The sequence below is a fragment of the Mustelus asterias genome, chromosome 11 (genome assembly GCF_964213995.1).
Source record: "Mustelus asterias chromosome 11, sMusAst1.hap1.1, whole genome shotgun sequence".
Lineage (NCBI taxonomy): Eukaryota > Metazoa > Chordata > Chondrichthyes > Carcharhiniformes > Triakidae > Mustelus > Mustelus asterias.
Genome location: NC_135811.1, coordinates 3,489,932 through 3,507,868, shown reverse-complemented (window position 1 = coordinate 3,507,868; position 17,937 = coordinate 3,489,932). Strand labels below are relative to the sequence as shown.

The 17,937-nt window shown below is 47.3% G+C and overlaps 1 protein-coding gene across 1 annotated transcript in view; it reads right to left on the bottom strand.

The window, feature by feature from the left end:
* poll (polymerase (DNA directed), lambda) overlaps positions 1-17,910 on the bottom strand; it is a 30,742-nt gene extending 12,832 nt beyond the window's left edge. Inside the window, exons 1-6 of the mRNA XM_078223002.1 lie at positions 17,889-17,910; positions 14,690-14,848; positions 12,472-12,971; positions 10,357-10,665; positions 6,000-6,173; positions 5,332-5,460 (exon numbers count right to left, since the gene is read on the bottom strand). Coding sequence (XP_078079128.1) covers positions 5,332-5,460; positions 6,000-6,173; positions 10,357-10,665; positions 12,472-12,971; positions 14,690-14,804 — 1,227 coding nt within the window. The 5' untranslated portion in view covers positions 14,805-14,848; positions 17,889-17,910. The remainder of the gene's footprint in view (positions 1-5,331; positions 5,461-5,999; positions 6,174-10,356; positions 10,666-12,471; positions 12,972-14,689; positions 14,849-17,888) is intronic.
* Positions 17,911-17,937: the final 27 nt, after the last annotated feature.

The following is a 17,937-nucleotide window of genomic DNA, read 5'->3' as shown; positions in this document are numbered from 1 at the left end:
CTAGATTGATTCCGGAGTTGAGAGGGCTGGCTTATGAGGAGAGACTGAGTAGACTGGGGCTATACTCATTGGAATTCAGAAGAATGAGGGGAGATCTTATAGAAAGCAGCGTTTTAACTGCAGGAAGCCATATAAGATTATGAAGGGAATAAATAAGATAGAAGCAGGGAAGTTGTTTCCAGTGGCGGGTGAAACTAGAACTGGGGGGCATAGCCTCAAAATAAGGGGAAGCAGATGTAGGACTGAATTGAGGAGGAACTTCTTCATCCAAAGAGTTGTGAATCTGTGGAATTCCCTGCCCAGTGAAGCAGTTGAGGCTACCTCATTGAACGTTTTTAAGGCAAGGATAGATACATTTTTGAACAGTAAAGGAATTAAGGGTTATGGTGAGCGGCGGGTAAGTGGAGCTGAGTCCACGAAAAGATCAGCCATGATCTTATTGAATGGCGGAGCAGGCTCGAGGGACCAGATGGCCCACTTCTGCTCCTAGTTCTTATGTTCTTATTATGCTGAGAGACATTCCAGGCCAAAAGAGCAGAACAATCACAGACAAAGGGAAGGATGTAAATACTGTGGAGGACATCACGCAAAGGAAAAGGAGGATTATCCAGTGTGGGGAAAGCAGCGTTTTAACTGCAAGAAGCCAAATCATTTCGCACACAAGTATTTGGCTATCAGGAAGCAAAATCAGTCTATACAGATGGCCACTGGAGTAATGCAATCCAAAGATTTTTGATTTGATTTGAGTTATTATTGTCACTTATATTAACATACGTGAAAAATATTGTTTCTTGCACGCTATACAGGCAAAGCATACCGTTCATAGAGAAAGAAATGAGAGAGTGCAGAATGTAGTGTTACAGTCATAGCTAGGGTGTAGAGTAAGATCAACTTAATGCAAGGTAGGTCCATTCAAAAGTCTGACAGCAGCAGGGAAGAAGCTGTTCTTGAGTTGTCCGGTACATGACCTCAAACTTTTGTATCTTTTTCCCGATGGAAGAAGGTGGAAGAGAGAATGTCCGGGGTGAGTGGGGTCCTCGATTATTCAATTCCCACTCCCCGAGGCAGTGGGAAGTGTAGACAGAGTCAACGGATGGGAGGCTGGTTTGCGTGATGGATTGGGCTACATTCATGACCTTTTGTAGTTTCTTGCAGTCTTCGGCAGAGCAGGAGCCCATACCAAGCTGTGATACAACCAGAAAGAATGCTTTCTATGGTGCATCTGTAAAAGTTGATGAGAATTGTAGCTTATATACCACTCATCTCAGCGAGAGCAAGTTTAAAGCTTAGACTGGTAACCTTAAATGTGCCAGAGATTTACAATGTGTCACAGCACACAAAATCATTGACCAGTGAACAGATCCTAGAGGTGTACAAAGTTGTGTTTCGAAAGGTTAGTCATGGCACGCATCAATTCCAGCCTCCTAGATTGCCTGGATCCACTACAGTTTGCTTACCGCCGCAACAGGTCTACAGCAGATGCCATCTCCCTGGCCCTACACTCAACCCCCTAGAACACCTAGATAACAAAGACACCTATGTCAGACTCCTATTTATTGACTACAGCTCAGTCTTCAACACCATTTTTCCTATGAAACTCATCTCCAAACTCCGTGGCCTGGGCCTTGGCTCCTCCCTCTGTGACTGGATCCCGAACTTCCTAACCCACAGACCACAATCAGCAAGGATAGGCAACAACACCTCCTCCACGATCATCCTCAACACCGGTGCCCCACAAGGCTGTGTTCTCAGCCCCCTACTGTACTTCTTATACACCTAAGACTGTGTGGCCAAATTCCCCTCCAATTCGATTTTCAAGTTTGCTGATGACACCACCGTAGTGGATCGGACCTCAAACAATGACGAGACAGAGGACAGGAATGAAATGGAGAATCTGGTGAACTGGTGCGACAATAATCTTTCCCTCAATGTCAACAAAACGAAGAAGATTGTCATTAGCTTCAAGAAGCGTCGTGGAGGGCATGCATCTGCCTACATCAATGGGGACAAAGTACAAAGGGTCGACAGTTTCAAGTTTTTAGGTGTCCAGATCACCAACAACCTGTCCTGGTCCCCCTATGCTGACACTATAGTTAAGAAAGCCCACCAACGCCTCTATGTCCTCAGAAGACTAAGGAAATTTGGCATGTCAGCTATGACTTTCACCAACTTTTACAGATGCACCACAGAAAGCATTCTTTCTGGTTGTAACACAGCTTGGTATGGGCTCCTGCTCTGCCCAAGACCGCAAGGAATTACAAAAGGTTGTGAATGTAGCCCAATCCATCACGCAAACCAGCCTCCCATCTGTCTACACTTACCACTGCCTCGGAAAAGCAGGCAGCATAATTAAGGACCCCATGCCCCCTAGACATATTTCTCTTCCACCTTCTTCGGTCGGGAAAAAGATACAAAAGTCTGAAGTCATGTACCGACCGACTCAAGACAGCTTCTTCCCTGCTGCTGTCAGACTTTTGAATGGACCTACCTTGCATTAAGTTGATCTTTCTCTACACCTTAGCTATAACTGTAACACTACATTCTGAACTCTCTCCTTTCCTTCTCTATGAACGGTATGCTTTGTATAGTGTGCAAGAAACTGTATACTAACATGTGACAATAATAAATCAAATCAAATCAAAGTGTTCATAGGGCATGGATATCCACCTGGAGAATATCATCTGGAAGTAGATAGGAGTGTTAGACCAATTCAGCATCTGCTGAGAAGAGTTCCAGAGCCCTGAAGTCAAACCTCAAAAACAAGATAGAAGAGCTGGAAAAATAGGGAGTTGTCAAGAAAGAGACAACTCCTACAGAGTGGATTATCAGATTGGTCGCTGGGAAACAACCTGGAGAGGATGCTTCAACCCAAAGGATCTAAATAAAGCACTGAAGAGATCTCACCGCCCTGTGCCAACCATCAAAGGAGTTTTGCCACAACTTGCCAAGGCAAAGATCTTTACTACCCTGATGTGAAGGTGATTGAGGCGGACACGCTGGGATCGTTTAAGACTTATCTAGATAGCCACATGAACAGACTGGGAATAGAGGGATACAAACAAATGGTCCAGTTGGGCACATGAGCGGCGCAGGCTTGGAGGGCCGAAGGGCCTGTTCCTGTGCTGTATTGTTCTTTGTTACTGAAATTGAAACTGTAATTACATTCTGGATGCTGTTTGGGAGATTCAGATGATTGTTTATGCTGTTTGACATTTCCACCAGTCCACAGACAGCACAAGATAGTCAGTGATCTTCCTGGGGTGGAAGCCAGAGTGGATGATCCACTAGTCTGTGGATGTGGAGACACATTGAAAGAAGCCATAGCTGATCACAATGAGAATTTAATACAGCTGCTATAGGGAACGCGTCAAGTGAATCTGAAGCTGAATAAGAAAGAATTGCAACTTAAGATGCCTGAACTTAAGCGCACAGATCATATACTGACAGAGAAAGCCCAGGTCCTGACAAGGTGAGAGCTATAGCAGTGATCAACGGATGTGAAAGTAGTGCAATGATTTGTTGGATTTGTGAACTATTTAGCAAAATCTTTGCCTAATTTGTTGTTGAGTGTGACCCATTCCGCAAATTCACTGTGAAGGATATAAGGTGGTATTGGGCAACAGAATAAGAAGCAGCATTCACTAAAATCAAACAACTAGTGTTGACTACAACGCCATTGCTCAAATACTATGACATTAATGATGAAGTCATCTTGCAGTGTGACCCCAGAGAGACAGGTCAAACTAAATGCAGCAAGGACAACTGTTACTATCAGCTCCAAAGCGTCTGCAGAGAATATTACTTCATTTGCTGAGATGTCATTTGGACGTGACATCTGAGGGAAACAGATGTACATCGCTGACCTTGTGTCGAGAGCAGTGTTCCTAATGAAGAAAGTGGGACAGCTAAAACAGAACGTGAGACCTTCCAGATCCAATGTGAAGCAGCAACTCAACATGATCTGGAACCCAGCGGAGACATGGGGTGGGATTTTACAGCTTCACTCGAGCGAGACCGGAAATTCCCACCGAGGTCAACGGACATTTCCGTTGTCCGCCCCTCACCCACTCCGAATCCGTGGCAGGCGGGGGCGGTAGAATTGCAGCGATTGAATCTGACAGAGAAGCACCTTGCTCACATCACTGCAACTATCTAAGCAAGTACAACTCTCCAAGTGCTGTAAAAGTGATGATGAGAGGATAGCCTGAGAGTACTAAGGACACCCTGTGGTCACATGAACATTTTGGGCATTTCAAGGTGCATTGACAGCCCAAGATGGCATCTTATACAAAAGGAAACAGAGTCATCATCCCTCTGGGGATGAGAGGAGAGATGTTAAAGTGCATCCATGCAGGCCAATAAGGAATTGAGTCGACTTCGAGGAAGGCAAGAGAAGTGTTCCATTGGTCAAACATTAGCAATGAAATTGAAGCCAGTGCGGTGGATGTAGGGAATACCAAGTTAAACAAGATAGAGAGCTTGATGCTGCATGACATCCTCAAATCCCACCCTGCATTCCCAAATCCCATCATACATGCACACAGCTGGAGCACTGTGTGCAGTTCTGGTCGCCACATTATAGGAAGGATGTGATTGCACTGGAGAGGGTGCAGAGGAGATTCACCAAGATGCTGCCTGGGATGGAAAGTTTAAGTTATGAAGAGAGGTTGGATAGGCTTGAGTTGTTTTCGTTGCAGCAGAGGAGACGGAGGGCTGACCTGATCGAGGTGTACAAGATTACGAGGAGCATGGACAGAGTGGATAAGGAGCAGCTGTTCCCCTTAGTTCAAGGGTCAGTCACAAGGGGACATAGGTTCAAGGTGAGGGACAGGAAGTTTGGGGGGGATGTGAGAAAAAACATTTTTACCCTGAAGGTGGTGAGGGTGTGGAATGTTCTGCCTGGGTGGGTGGTGGAGGCAGTTGCCTCACATCCTTTAAAAAGTATCTGGATGAGCACTTGGCGCATCATAACATCCAGGGCTATGAGCCAAGTGCTGGCAGATTAGGTGGTAGTTCAGGTCTTTCTAATGTGTCGGTGCAGACTCGATGGGCCGAAGGGCCTCTTCTGTGCTGTATGATTCTATGATCATCAAATCCTATACCCGCACCCACAGATCCCAATCCCACAGCACTAAATCCTGACCCCACATCCCCAAATCCCAGTTAATCCTGTCCACGTATTCCCAAACATAGCAAATGCAATCTTTCCACAATAAGAGTGGGGAGTATCAGAGGTTGCACTCTCTCAGAGAGAGGGCACAGGGCAGACAGGTCGAATGATTCTCTCCAGAGGATGCCCACATCTTGTAAACAGAAGCACAAAGTACTCACAGTTTTTTCAATCTCTGCAGCCTCATCCCTGGACATTCGGTCCAGGAAATCGTGGTAGTGTTTGAGGCCAATGGTCTGCTGCTTAGTGAGACTAGCTTTTATGCGAATGTCATCCAAGGTTCTGAATCCCTGTAAAACATGTCAAAGGGCTAAAGTTTCACAATGCAATGTACAGAACTATTATAAGACTTCTTTCTTTGTATCAGAAGAGTGAGTACATTGAACAGATTACCGGCAAAGGGGTGGAATTATTTAAATCTCATCAACAAATGTGATCATTAGAATCTAACCCGATCACTTCATGCCACAGAGTGACACATCAGCAATGTTTTCCAACAAAACCAAAGGCTTGTAGGAGTGCACAAAATTGTCACTGAAACTGGAAAGCTCCAGGACTCCCAGACAACGCTCCCCCTCAGAAAGGGAGCTCTATATATACTGACATTACAATAATTTCATTTCAAAGCAATCTATACTGTGTGAAGCACTGTGTGATGTTATGACCGGGTAGTATAGAAATGCCAGGTTTTGGAATAGCATGGAAATGGCTTTCTGTAATTTGCCAACTGTAACTTTGTCAAACCAGGTACAGGAGACCACGAGGGCAACAACAGTAAATTCAAGCACCTGCTCAAAGAATATACCACGCTGCACAACCTGCATCCCACCTGTTGGTACCACATCTGGGCTGTCTTCACACCAGCTCCCCAGATGTTGGAGAAGATCTCCAGCACTGGCACGCTTTCACTGATGTAGTCCAGCCTGCGCAAGTGCCCGCTTTCTAGTATCTCTCTGATTTTTTCAGCCATGCCTTTTCCGATGCCAGGGATCTTGCAGGCTTCCTGTGAAAGGCAAAGGGGAAACCAGGCTCCACAGTAAGTTCACACACACACACACACACACACAAATCAAACCAAGTCTTTCAGGTTTGAAAACCGCAAACAGAATCCTGGACTTTTTACATTGTGTACAAAATTAAGAAATTATGCTAAGTCTTTATACAACACTGGTTGGGCCCCAGCTAGAGGATCGTGGCAAATTCTGGGCAGCATTCTTCAGGAAGGTTGTCAGCCTTGTGGAGGGTGTGAGGAGATTTACTAGAATGATACCAGGGACAAGGGACTTCAGTTATGTGGACAGATTGGAGAAACGGGATTGTTTTAAGCATTTGTTCAGGAATGTGGGCTGGACCAGCAGTTATTGCCCATCCATAATTGCCCTTGAAAAGGTGGTGGTGAGCTGCCTTCTTCAACCACCGCAGTCCAGGTGAGTAGGTACACCCACAGTGCAGTTAGGGAGGAGTGCCAGGATTTTAACCCAGCAACAGTGAAGGAACAATGATATATTTCCAAGTCAGGATAGTGTGTGGCTTGGAGGGGAAGTTGCAGGTGGTGGTGTTCCCATTTGTCAACTGCCCTTGTCCTTCTAGGTGTGGTGGCCTGGGTTTGGAAGGTGCTGTCTAAGGAACCTTGGTGAGTTCCAGCAGTGCATCTTGTAGATGGTACACACTACGGCCATTGTGCGTCAGTGATGAAGGGAGTGACAATAATGCAGGCTGCTTTGTCCTGGACAATATCCAGCTGGTTGAGTGTTGTTGGAACTGCACTCACCCAAGCAAGTGGGGAGTACTCCATCACACTCCTGGTTTGTGCCTTTTAAATGGTGGACAGACTTTGGGAAGTCAGGAGATGAGTCACTTGATGTAGGATTCCTAGCCTCTGACCTGCTATTGTAACTACAGCATTTATATGGCTAGTCCAGTTGAATTCTGGTCAATGGTAACCCTTGGAAAGTTGCTGCTGATGGTCCACAGGGCCTCATGGATGCCTAGTTTTGAGTCACTAGATGTGTTTGAAATCTATTCCATTTAGTACCACACAACAAGATCCTCAATGTGAAGGTGGTTCTTTATCCCCACAAGGACAATGCAGCGGTCATTCAGATCAGTAGTCTTTTGGACAGAGGCACCTGTGACAGGTAAAATGGTAAGGACAAGGTAAAGTAGATTTTTCCCTCATGTTGGTTCCCTCACCACCACAGAACCACGGAACCCCTACAGTGAAGAAAGAGGCCATCTGGTCCATCAAGGCTGCACTGACTCTCTGAAAGAACATCCCACCCAGGCCGACCCCTCCGCCTTATTCCCGTAATCTTGCACATTTACCACGGCTAATCCACCTAACCTGCACATCTTTCAGACTGTGGGAGGAAACCGGAGCACCCGGAGGAAACCCAGGCAGACACGGGGAGAACGTGCAAACTCCACACAGACAGTGACCCAAGCTGAGAATCGAACCCGGGTCCCTGGAGCTGTGAGGCAGCAGTGCTAACCTCTGTGCTACCCATTTCCTTCCCTAAAGAACATTTGTGAACGTGTTGGGATTTTATGATAATCGACAAGCTTAGACTAACTTTTGGTTCCAGATTTATGAATTGAATTTAAATTTGACTAGTTGTCATGGTGGGGTTTGACCCTGTGTCTCCACAGCATTAGTCTGGGTAAAAGCAAATTACTGCGGATGCTGGAATCTGAAACCAAAAGAGAAAATGCTGGAAAATCTCAGCAGGTCTGGCAGCATCTGTAAGGAGAGAAAAGAGCTGACGTTTCGAGTCCAGATGACCCTTTGTCAAAGCTTTGTCAAACCCAGGCTTTGTCATTAGTCTGGGTACCTGGATTACTAGCTCAATCACATTACCAGTACTCCATCGCCTCTGTTCTCCTTAGAGCAGAGAAGGTTAGGGTTAATGGAGGTGTTGAAGGGTTTTGACAGAGCAGATTGGGAGAAACTGTTTCCGCTGGCAGCAAGGTCAGAAGCCAAAGGATATGGATTTAAGAAAATTAGCAAAATAACTGGGGAGTGGAAGGGAGTGGGGGTTAAGAAGGATGTTTTTAACATAGCAAGGTGTTGTAATCTGAAATGAGCTATCTGAAAGGGCAGTAGTAGCAGATTCAGTTGTAACACAGAGTTACAGAATAGTTACAGCACAGGAAGCCATTCAGCCCATTATGCCCGTACTGGCTCTCTGCAAGAGTAATTCACCTAGTGCCACTCCCCTGTCTTTTCCCTGTAGCCCTGCAAATCTTTCCTCTTCAGATAATTATCAAATTCCCTTTTGAAAACTTGCCTCCACCACTCTCAGACAGTACATTCCAGATCCTAACCACTCACTGCGTGAATCTGTCTCCATCACACTCTCAGACAGTGCATTCCAGATCCTAACCACTCGCTGTGTGAATCTGTCTCCATCACACTCTCAGACAGTACATTCCCGATCCTAACCACTCACTGCGTGAATCTGTCTCCATCACACTCTCAGACAGTGCATTCCAGATCCTAACCACTCACTGCGTGAATCTGTCTCCATCACACTCTCAGACAGTGCATTCCAGATCCTAACCACTCACTGTGTGAATCTGTCTCCACCACACTCTCGGACAGTACATTCCAGATCCTAACCACTCACTGTGTGAATCTGTCTCCACCACACTCTCGGACAGTACATTCCACATCCTAACCACTCACTGTGTGAATCTGTCTCCACCACACTCTCGGACAGTACATTCCACATCCTAACCACTCACTGTGTGAATCTGTCTCCACCACACTCTCAGACAGTGCATTCCAGATCCTAACTACTTGCTGCGTATAAAGGTTTCTCCTCATGATACAGTTGCTTCATTCCCCTCAAGTTGACACGCTCTGCTTCTCCACCCTTCCACCAATGGGAACAGTTTCTCCCTGTCCACTCTGTCCAGACCCCTCATAATTTTGAACACCTCTATTAAATTTCTTTAAACCTTCACTTATCCAGGAAAAAGAGTCCCAGCTTTTCCAATCTGTCCATGTAACTGAAGGACCATCTCGTGAATCTTTTCTGAGCCTTCTTTAATACTTTCACAAGTGTGGTGTCCAGAACTGGACACAATACCCCGCTGAGGCTGACAAATTTATCAAAACTTCCTTGCTTGCTTACTTTATGCCCCTATTAATAAAACCAGGATCCCGTATACTTTCTCGACCTGCCTTGCAATGATTTAATGATTTATATACATACACCCCCAGCGATGCTCGCTCTTAACATTTTCCATCCATGTGTGTTCTGAATTTTGTTACATCAAGGTCACATGTGGATGTTTTTTGATTTGATTTGATTTATTATTGTCACATGCATTGGTATACAGTGAAAAGTATTGTTTCTTGTGCGCTATACAGACAAAGCATACCGTACATAGAGTACATAGGAGAGAAGAAAAGGGGAGTGTGCAGAATATAGGGGGTGCATGGAATATAGAGGTCTTTCAAAAAAATTCTAAGCGTCAATTTTGTGTAAAAACTGGAGTAAATCACGCTGGTTTTTTTCAGCAGGAGTTTCGAAATGAATCTCCCACACTCTGTGCACTGCAGAGAGCCCTAGCTTAAATCTCGTAAAAATGCAGGGGCAGGGCCAACTCCTGCTGGAGAGGCCGGCAACACAGTGCTGAGTGGGCCACTGCGCATACGCCAATCTGCTAGTGCCGGGATCGGTGCATGGGCAGTAGCCCCACACTGCTGGCCTCCTGATCGCTGGCCTCCTGATCGCTGGCCTCCTGATCGCTGGCCCGTTTGATCGCTGGCTTACATGTCCGGGCCAGCATCGACCTACTCCCCACCCCCCCACCGACCTCCCCCACAGAGACCCTACCCCCCCCATTAGGCCCCATCCTTGGCACTGCCCAATGCCTGGCAGGCAGTGCCAAGATGCCCCCTGGGCATGGCACTTTGACCCTTGGGCAATGCCAGAGGCCAGGGGTTGAGGCGGACACTAGCACCAAGAGGGAATCAGTCAAAAAGCAAATCCGGGACAATTCAACTCATTTTCACATGAGATCAATGGAGGGTAAAATCTGGAAAAGTGCAAAACACTGGATGCTGTCAATTTCCTGGTGGGTAGGGAAGGTCAGGTTAGACCTACCCTCAGTGTGCACTGCAAATGGAGGCTCCTCCACTTGGGAAGGGAAGAGGAAGGAAAAGGCAGAGATTTTACCTGAAAGGAAGACACTGGCTTCTGGTAACTTTTCAAGGCGTTAATGGCCTTGGCATATCCCAGCGCTCTCCACTTGTCACCTTGATGTGTATATGCAGCCGCCAGCATCTCCAGCTTGTCTGTGATGGCTTTGTTGTAGTTTTGCTTTTTACTGTCAGATGATTGGGCACACACCCACTTGCCACTGATGGTGGGCTCACGTGGACGAGACAGACTGGGAGAATGGCTGTCCCCAGTGATCAGCGCTTGCAGGTCTTGTTCGGAGACTCCATCATCTTCAGCACCATTTCCACCTTCATCTTCAGACAACTAGGGAGACACGACGGAGAACAGTCAGTGAAAGGAGTGAATATTCCATCAACACACCACATTTAGTCACAGCCTTCTCCCAACACTCCTCACAGGTTCCGTTTGTAAATGTGTAAGAAAGACTTGTATTTCTATAGCACCTTTCACAACATTAGGACAATCAAAAATGCTTCACCGTTAAATGAAGTATGTTTAAAAGTACAGGAAGTGTTGAGATGTAGGAAATACAGAAGCCAATTTGCCCCTGCAGCAAGATCGCACAAACAGCAAAACCACCTTGACCAAGGAATCTGTTTTAGTGATGTTTGTTGATAAAAAGTGCTCAGCATCCCGAGAAGTTGTCCACTCTTCTTCTAAACAGTGGCAATGGGATCTTTCATATCCACTGAACAGGACATATGCGGCCTTAGTTTAATGTCTCAGATCAAACATAACACTCCCTCAGTACTACCTCTCTGACAATGCAGTGCAGCACTTACTCAATACTGCTCCTCTGACAGTGCGGCACTCCCTCGGTACTGACCCTCTGACAGTGCGGCACTCCCTCAGTACTGATCCTCTGACAGTGCAGCACTCCGTCAGTACTGCCCCTCTGACAATGCAGCATTCCCTCAGTACTGTCCCTCTGACAGTGCAGCACTCCCTCAGTACTGACCCTCTGACAGTGCAGCACTCCCTCAGTACTGTCCCTCTGACAGTGCAGCACTCCCTCAGCACTGACCCTCTGAAAGTGCAGCACTCCCCCAGTACTGTCCCTCTGACAGTGCAGCACTCCCTCAGTACTGACCCTCTGACAGTGCGGCACTCCCTCAGTACTGACTCTCTGACAGTGCCACACTCCCTCAGTACTGACCCTCTGACAGTGCCACACTCCCTCAGTACTGACCCTCTGACAGTGCAGCACTCCCTCAGTACTGACCCTCTGACAGTGCGGCACTCCCTCTGTACTGACCCTCTGACAGTGCGGCACTCCCTCAGTACTGACCCTCTGAGTGCAGCATTCCCTCAGTATTGCTGTCCAATGTTGTTGTGTTCCCTCAGTACTGCAATGGAAGTGTCAAAGTGATCAGATTTCTGGAATGGGACTCAAATCGATGGTTCTGACTCAAGAGCCGAGGTGTTATCCACTGAGGCACAGCTAACGCCGTGTACCACACGAGGGACATTTTCACCCCCTTATGCCTCACTGACGTAGACAAAGGGGACAGTAGGCAGGTGTTTTGTTTAAAAGCGGCTTAGAATGGGCAACCTGCATTCCCACCCAAGACAGGTCATTATCAGGACTTCATGTAGAATCTTATCAAGAGCATCGGATCAATGCAATGCTTGAGTGCCACTGGGCACACTTTTAGCCTCTTCTAAAGATCAGAGAGACTGCAGACAGTGGCTCCCCATATCTCTGCTTCTCCAGGGTGACCCTGATCCAACGCAACCCGACCTGATCCCCACCTCCCGATGACAGTGGGTGAAATAAATGATCACTGCAGAGCAGTAACTGTGCTCCAATAACTGGCCACAGCGGGGCAAGAGGAGGCACTGTCTAAACAGGAGGAGGCCAAAAGCTTGGTCAAAGAGAGAGGTTTAAGGAGCATCTTAAAGGAAAGGAAAGAGATGGAGAGGTGGAGAGATTTTGGGAGGAAATTCCGGATCTTGGCACCCAGGCAGCTGAAGGCATGTCTGCCAATGGTGTGAAGATTAAAATTGGGGCTGGATAAGAGAGCAGAATTGAAGGGTTGCAGAGATCGAGGAGAATTGAAGAGCCAAAGGGGTTCGAGAAGAGGGTGGGACAAGTGAGCGTTACTGTACCTGTGCTGTCGTGGCTTGTACTGTTTCACTCTTTTCCTCCGGTGTGGTCTCTTTTGGCAGCTCAGTAATCGTTTTTATTGCCTCTGTACAGTTCAACGGGGCCTTTGTATGTGTCCCCGATTGACAGCTGATCTCTGTGTTCCCTTGCTGACCCTCACCAGCTGATACTTGAATCTTGGCGCACTGTTCAGGCGGCAGGTATCTGTCTGGGATGAAGACGCTGTAACCCGCAGTGCTCAGAATTCTCCTCTCTGTGATGCACAAACTGAGCCACGTCGATCGCACCAGCTGGACACTGGGGGGCAGCACCTCCAGCTTCAGGAGGCGAAAGGCACGCTCACAATCCATCCCATCATCGATGATCACGTGGGTAACGGCAGGGGAGAAAGCAAGGCTGACCTCCCCACCATTCTGTACGACCTGCTCCTGAAAGATTTCTGTCCGAGCCTTACCAATCCCTGCTTGGACAATGTACACTGTCAATCCACTCAGCCAGGCTTCTGTCAAAATGAGATAAAGAAAGATCAGCTAACGTCAACTGCCATATGGCGGAACATGACCGGACCATTGACATGTGGTGGAGTGTGTTCTGATCATTGCCGTGTGGTGGAGTGTGTCCCGATCATTGCCGTGTGGTGGAGTGTGTCCCGATCATTGCTGTGTGGTGGAGTGTGTCCCGATCATTGCCGTGTGGTGGAGTGTGTCCCGATCATTGCCGTGTGGTGGAGTGTGTCCCGATCATTGCCGTGTGGTGGAGTGTGTCCCGATCATTGCCGTGTGGTGGAGTGTGTCCCGATCATTGCCGTGTGGTGGAGTGTGTCCCGATCATTGCCGTGTGGTGGAGTGTGTCCCGATCATTGCCGTGTGGTGGAGTGTGTCCCGATCATTGCCGTGTGGTGGAGTGTGTCCCGATCATTGCCGTGTGGTGGAGTGTGTCCCGATCATTACCGTGTGGTGGAGTGTGTTCTGATCATTGCCGTGTGGTGGAGTGTGTTCTGATCATTGCCGTGTGGTGGAGTGTGTCCCGATCATTGCTGTGTGGTGGAGTGTGTCCCGATCATTGCCGTGTGGTGGAGTGTGTCCCGATCATTGCCGTGTGGTGGAGTGTGTTCTGATCATTGCCGTGTGGTGGAGTGTGTCCCGATCATTGCCGTGTGGTGGAGTGTGTTCTGATCATTGCCGTGTGGTGGAGTGTGTCCCGATCATTGCCGTGTGGTGGAGTGTGTCCCGATCATTGCCGTGTGGTGGAGTGTGTCCGGATCATTGCTGTGTGGTGGAGTGTGTCCGGATCATTGCCGTGTGGTGGAGTGTGTCCCGATCATTGCCGTGTGGTGGAGTGTGTTCTGATCATTGACAGGAGCTGCAACCATTCGTTCTTGATGTTGTTTTGTATGAGGAGATAAAACTGAGGATGGCAGGAGGCACAGAGCTGGGTTTGGGGGAGGGGGCGCTGATCTATGAATCAGGATGTTGGGGGGGGCAGGGAACTTGGGTTGGGGGGCAGGGAGCTGGGGTTGGGTGGGCAGGGAACTGGGGTTGGGGGGCAGGGAGCTGGGGTTGGGCAGGGATGTAGCTGGGGTTGGGGGGCAGGGAGCTAGGGTTGGGCAGGGATGTAGCTGGGGTTGGGGGGGCAGAGAGCTGGGGTTGGGGGGCAGGGAGCTGGGGTTGGGCAGGGATGTAGCTGGGGTTGGGGGGGCTGGGAGCTGGGGTTGGGGGTGTTCAGAGCTGGGGGTGGGGAGCAGGGAGTGGGAGGGTTTGGAGCTGGGGGGGCATGGAGGTGGGGTTGGGGGGGGGGGGCAGCTACAAACGTGTAGGTGGTGGTGTTCACCTGCGCCTGCTGCCCTTGTCCTTCTAGATGGATCTTTCTTTGCTGAAAATTGCTGCTGTGTTTGCCAACTTGGTTTACATTGAGCCTTGACACATTTCCAAAAGAAATATTAAGATGGTAAATAAATAAAGACTTGGATTCGGATAGTGCCTTTCCTGGTCTCGGGAAGCATCAACATGTCTTACAGATTGTATTGCTTTTGAAGTGTAATGACATTCTTATGTAGGAAACACAGCAGCCAATTATGCATAGCAACCTCCAATAGCAATGCAATAATGACCAGATAGTCTAAATACACATCCTTCTTTCATTATTCACTTCTTGATTCTGTTTAGTTTCTGTCTGTTCCAACATCCGCACTACAAGGGTTAATGTCACAACGTTTTCTACCTTTACTGACTTCATTCGGCTTTGCTTTCTTCACAGTCACTCCGGCGGTTGCTGGTGGGACATCCTGCACTCGTTTCACCTTCCGAAATGCCTTTACAATCCCCCGAGGCTCCATACATTGCACGACTGACTCAGAGTCTGGCTAAACTGGGAATCGACCTGTTCCAACAATTGAGATTTTAAGATCACTGTACAAATACTCAAATGCTCCATGATCACCTCCATTTTCTCATCTTTTTGCATCCATTCTAAAATGTGGTCTCCAGAATCAGACTGAGACCTAATCCATGATTATTGGTTTAGTATAACTTCATAATGCTTCATGACTAAGACTATTCCTACTCGCCAGAATAATGCAACCTACCAGGGGCGGTTTAAAACAGTATTAAAATGTAAGATGAATTCCAGTAAAAGGAAATCTGGAAAATTCCTTTCTCAATTTCCTAAGGCAATCAAAACTAGAGCAGGAGACCACACTGGCCAGGATTATTTTAGTTGGTATCCACCTGTTGTATGACTTGATCTCTGGATCACATTTGATTGTACTGAGCGAATCAGAATTCACCACATGAGCCAGCAACCTCTTCCATTGGTCTCATTATTCTCTGAGAAATGAACCATTTAACATGTTACAACATTCTACTTGCGGGTAACTTACAAGATTGACCTTTGGCCCTCTGCAACCTAACTAACTGGGGTGGCACGGTGGCACAGTGGTTAGCACTACTGCCTCACAGCTCCAGGCACCTGGGTTCGATTCTCGCCTTGGGTCACTGTCTGTGCGGAGTTTGCACTTTCTCCCCGCGTCTGCGTGGGTTTCCTCCCACAGTCCAAAGATGTGCGGGTTAGATTGATTGGCCATGCTAAATTACCCATAGTGTCCTGTGATGTGGAGGTTAGCAGGGTAAATGTGTGGGGTTGTGGAGATAGGGCCTGGGGTGGGTATTATTGTTGGTGCAGACTCGATGAGCCGGAGGGCCTTCTTCTGCACTGTGGGGATTCTATTAACTGAAATAACATGGAACCTATTATTATTTTATAGACCATCGTCAGGCCTCCCTTATGTCTACATTTCTCAAAAGCATACAGAGCCAGCTTTTTAAAACAATCTGGATTGCTAGAGTGTTTTAATCTGATGATTGTAGATGAGTACACACATGCACTTTTCAGCAGGAATCACAAAAACAGGAGTCAAAATTCATGGATGTCTTCCCCCTTTCTCCTGGACTGATTCATTCACCAGGTTACTGGGAGCAGTGACTGTTAATCTTTTGTGTGTGGTTTTGGTGTTCATTATGAATTATGTTAATATTGGGCTACAGAATACTTCCCTTAAGAACAAAGAAAAGTACAGCACAGGAACAGGCCCTTCAGCCCTCCAAGCCTGTGCCGATCATGATGCCCTAACTAAACTAAAAAAAAAATCTTCTGCCCTTACTCGGTCCATATCCCTCTATTCCCTCCCTATTCATGTACCGATCCAGATGCCTCTTAAATGTTGCTAATGTGCCTGCTTCCACCACCTCCTCTGGCAGCGCGTTCCAGACACCCACCATTCTGTGTGAAAAACTTCCCCCGCAAATCTCCCTTAAACTTTCCCCCTCTCACCTTGAACCTGTGCCCCCTTTGTAATTGACACTTCCACTCTTGTAATTGACACTTCCAACCTGGGAAAAAGCCTCTGACTATCCACCCTATGTCTCTCATAATTTTGTAGACCTCTATCATGTCTCCCCTCAACCTCCGTGTGAGGCCCAGTGTCAGCATCAAACACACTCAGATGATCTACAGTACGATTCGATACAGAATAAAACTAACTCTACTCAGCCCCAATCTAAAAAAAATCTAATACACCAGTATATCTTTGTCACTTCCCATAACATCCGTCTCCCATAGCTTCCTGAATAAGACTGGAAGTATTAGTACCCTGGATAAAAGCAAATTACTGTGGATGCTGGAATCTGAAACCAAAAAGCAGAGAAAAGAGCTGATGTTGAGAGTCCAGACATCCCTTTGTCAAAGCTGACCCACTTTGGGTTGTGGCTTCAGGCTCATCAGCAATTGGAATTAACTTTGCTGAAACATTTTCATATATTTATCCACTTTAGGTGTCAACTGTGAGTCAGTGGGTATTTCCCACACTTTATTTTTATTTGAGAATTTATAAACAAAGTTTTAATCACTCTTGTACGTAGTTATCTGATTTTCATCCAACTGTTAATGAACTTCTATGTAGAGCTAGGGGGTGGAAAAAGCAAATACCTTGATTTCCACTGGGGAAATAATGGGGAGGATGCATTGGTTAAAATTCATAAACACATCCGCAAGATACTGACCAGTGAGCTTTATGTAAGCATTTCTAATCTTTCTGCCCTGGAGGGTATTTATTCCTATTGTTAGGTGCTAGGAACAAACACAATTAAATTGTGCTTAATGTGAAAAAACACTTTTACACACACAAATGATCTTCTATTAACAGGTCAAACCCCATTGAGAAGTAGCCAATCAGGACCCCACATCCCACTCAAATCCTATTGAAGAGAATCCTCTAATTAATCTATAAAAGGAGGAAAGATTCATGAAAATTGTTCAAGGAATGAGGAACTTTAGTTACTGAGATAACTGACAGAAATTAGGAATGTTTTCCTCAGAAAAAAATACAAGGCTGAGAGGAGATCTGATCAAAAAGTGTTCAAAAACCAGGAGGGGTCCAGCCAGAGAGGGGAGGTCCTGCGAAAGGATGGAGAGCGAGTGGACAGAGGTTTAAAAATAACTGGTAAAAGTGGCATGAGGAAAATCTTTCCCAGGGAGTGGGGCTGGGAATTGGCTGCCTGACAGAGCGCTAATGGGATTTTCACAGCAACTTCATTGCAGTGTTAATGTACTTGTGACACTAATAAATAAATATTAAAAAGTTTTAGTGGCGGTGAGGGCTCATTGGGACAGCCGGCACCGAGGACTGCTGTCAGTTTAGCTCGGCCGGCTGGTCAGTGATGCGGAGCGACTCCAGCTTCGATTCCCGTCCCCGGCTGGGGTTAATCATGAAGGCCCCGCGATTCCTCCACCTCGCCCCTGGCCTGAGGGGTGAGGACCCTCGGCGGGGAAAGCAGCCTGCGGTCCCCGGGCACTGCGGCCTTGCCCCTCACAGGAGGGACGGGCTGAATGGCCTCCCGCTGGGGGTAAATATCTGACCACTTACCCACCGCACCGGAAACACACACAGCACTTCCGGTTTCCTCGGACAATCG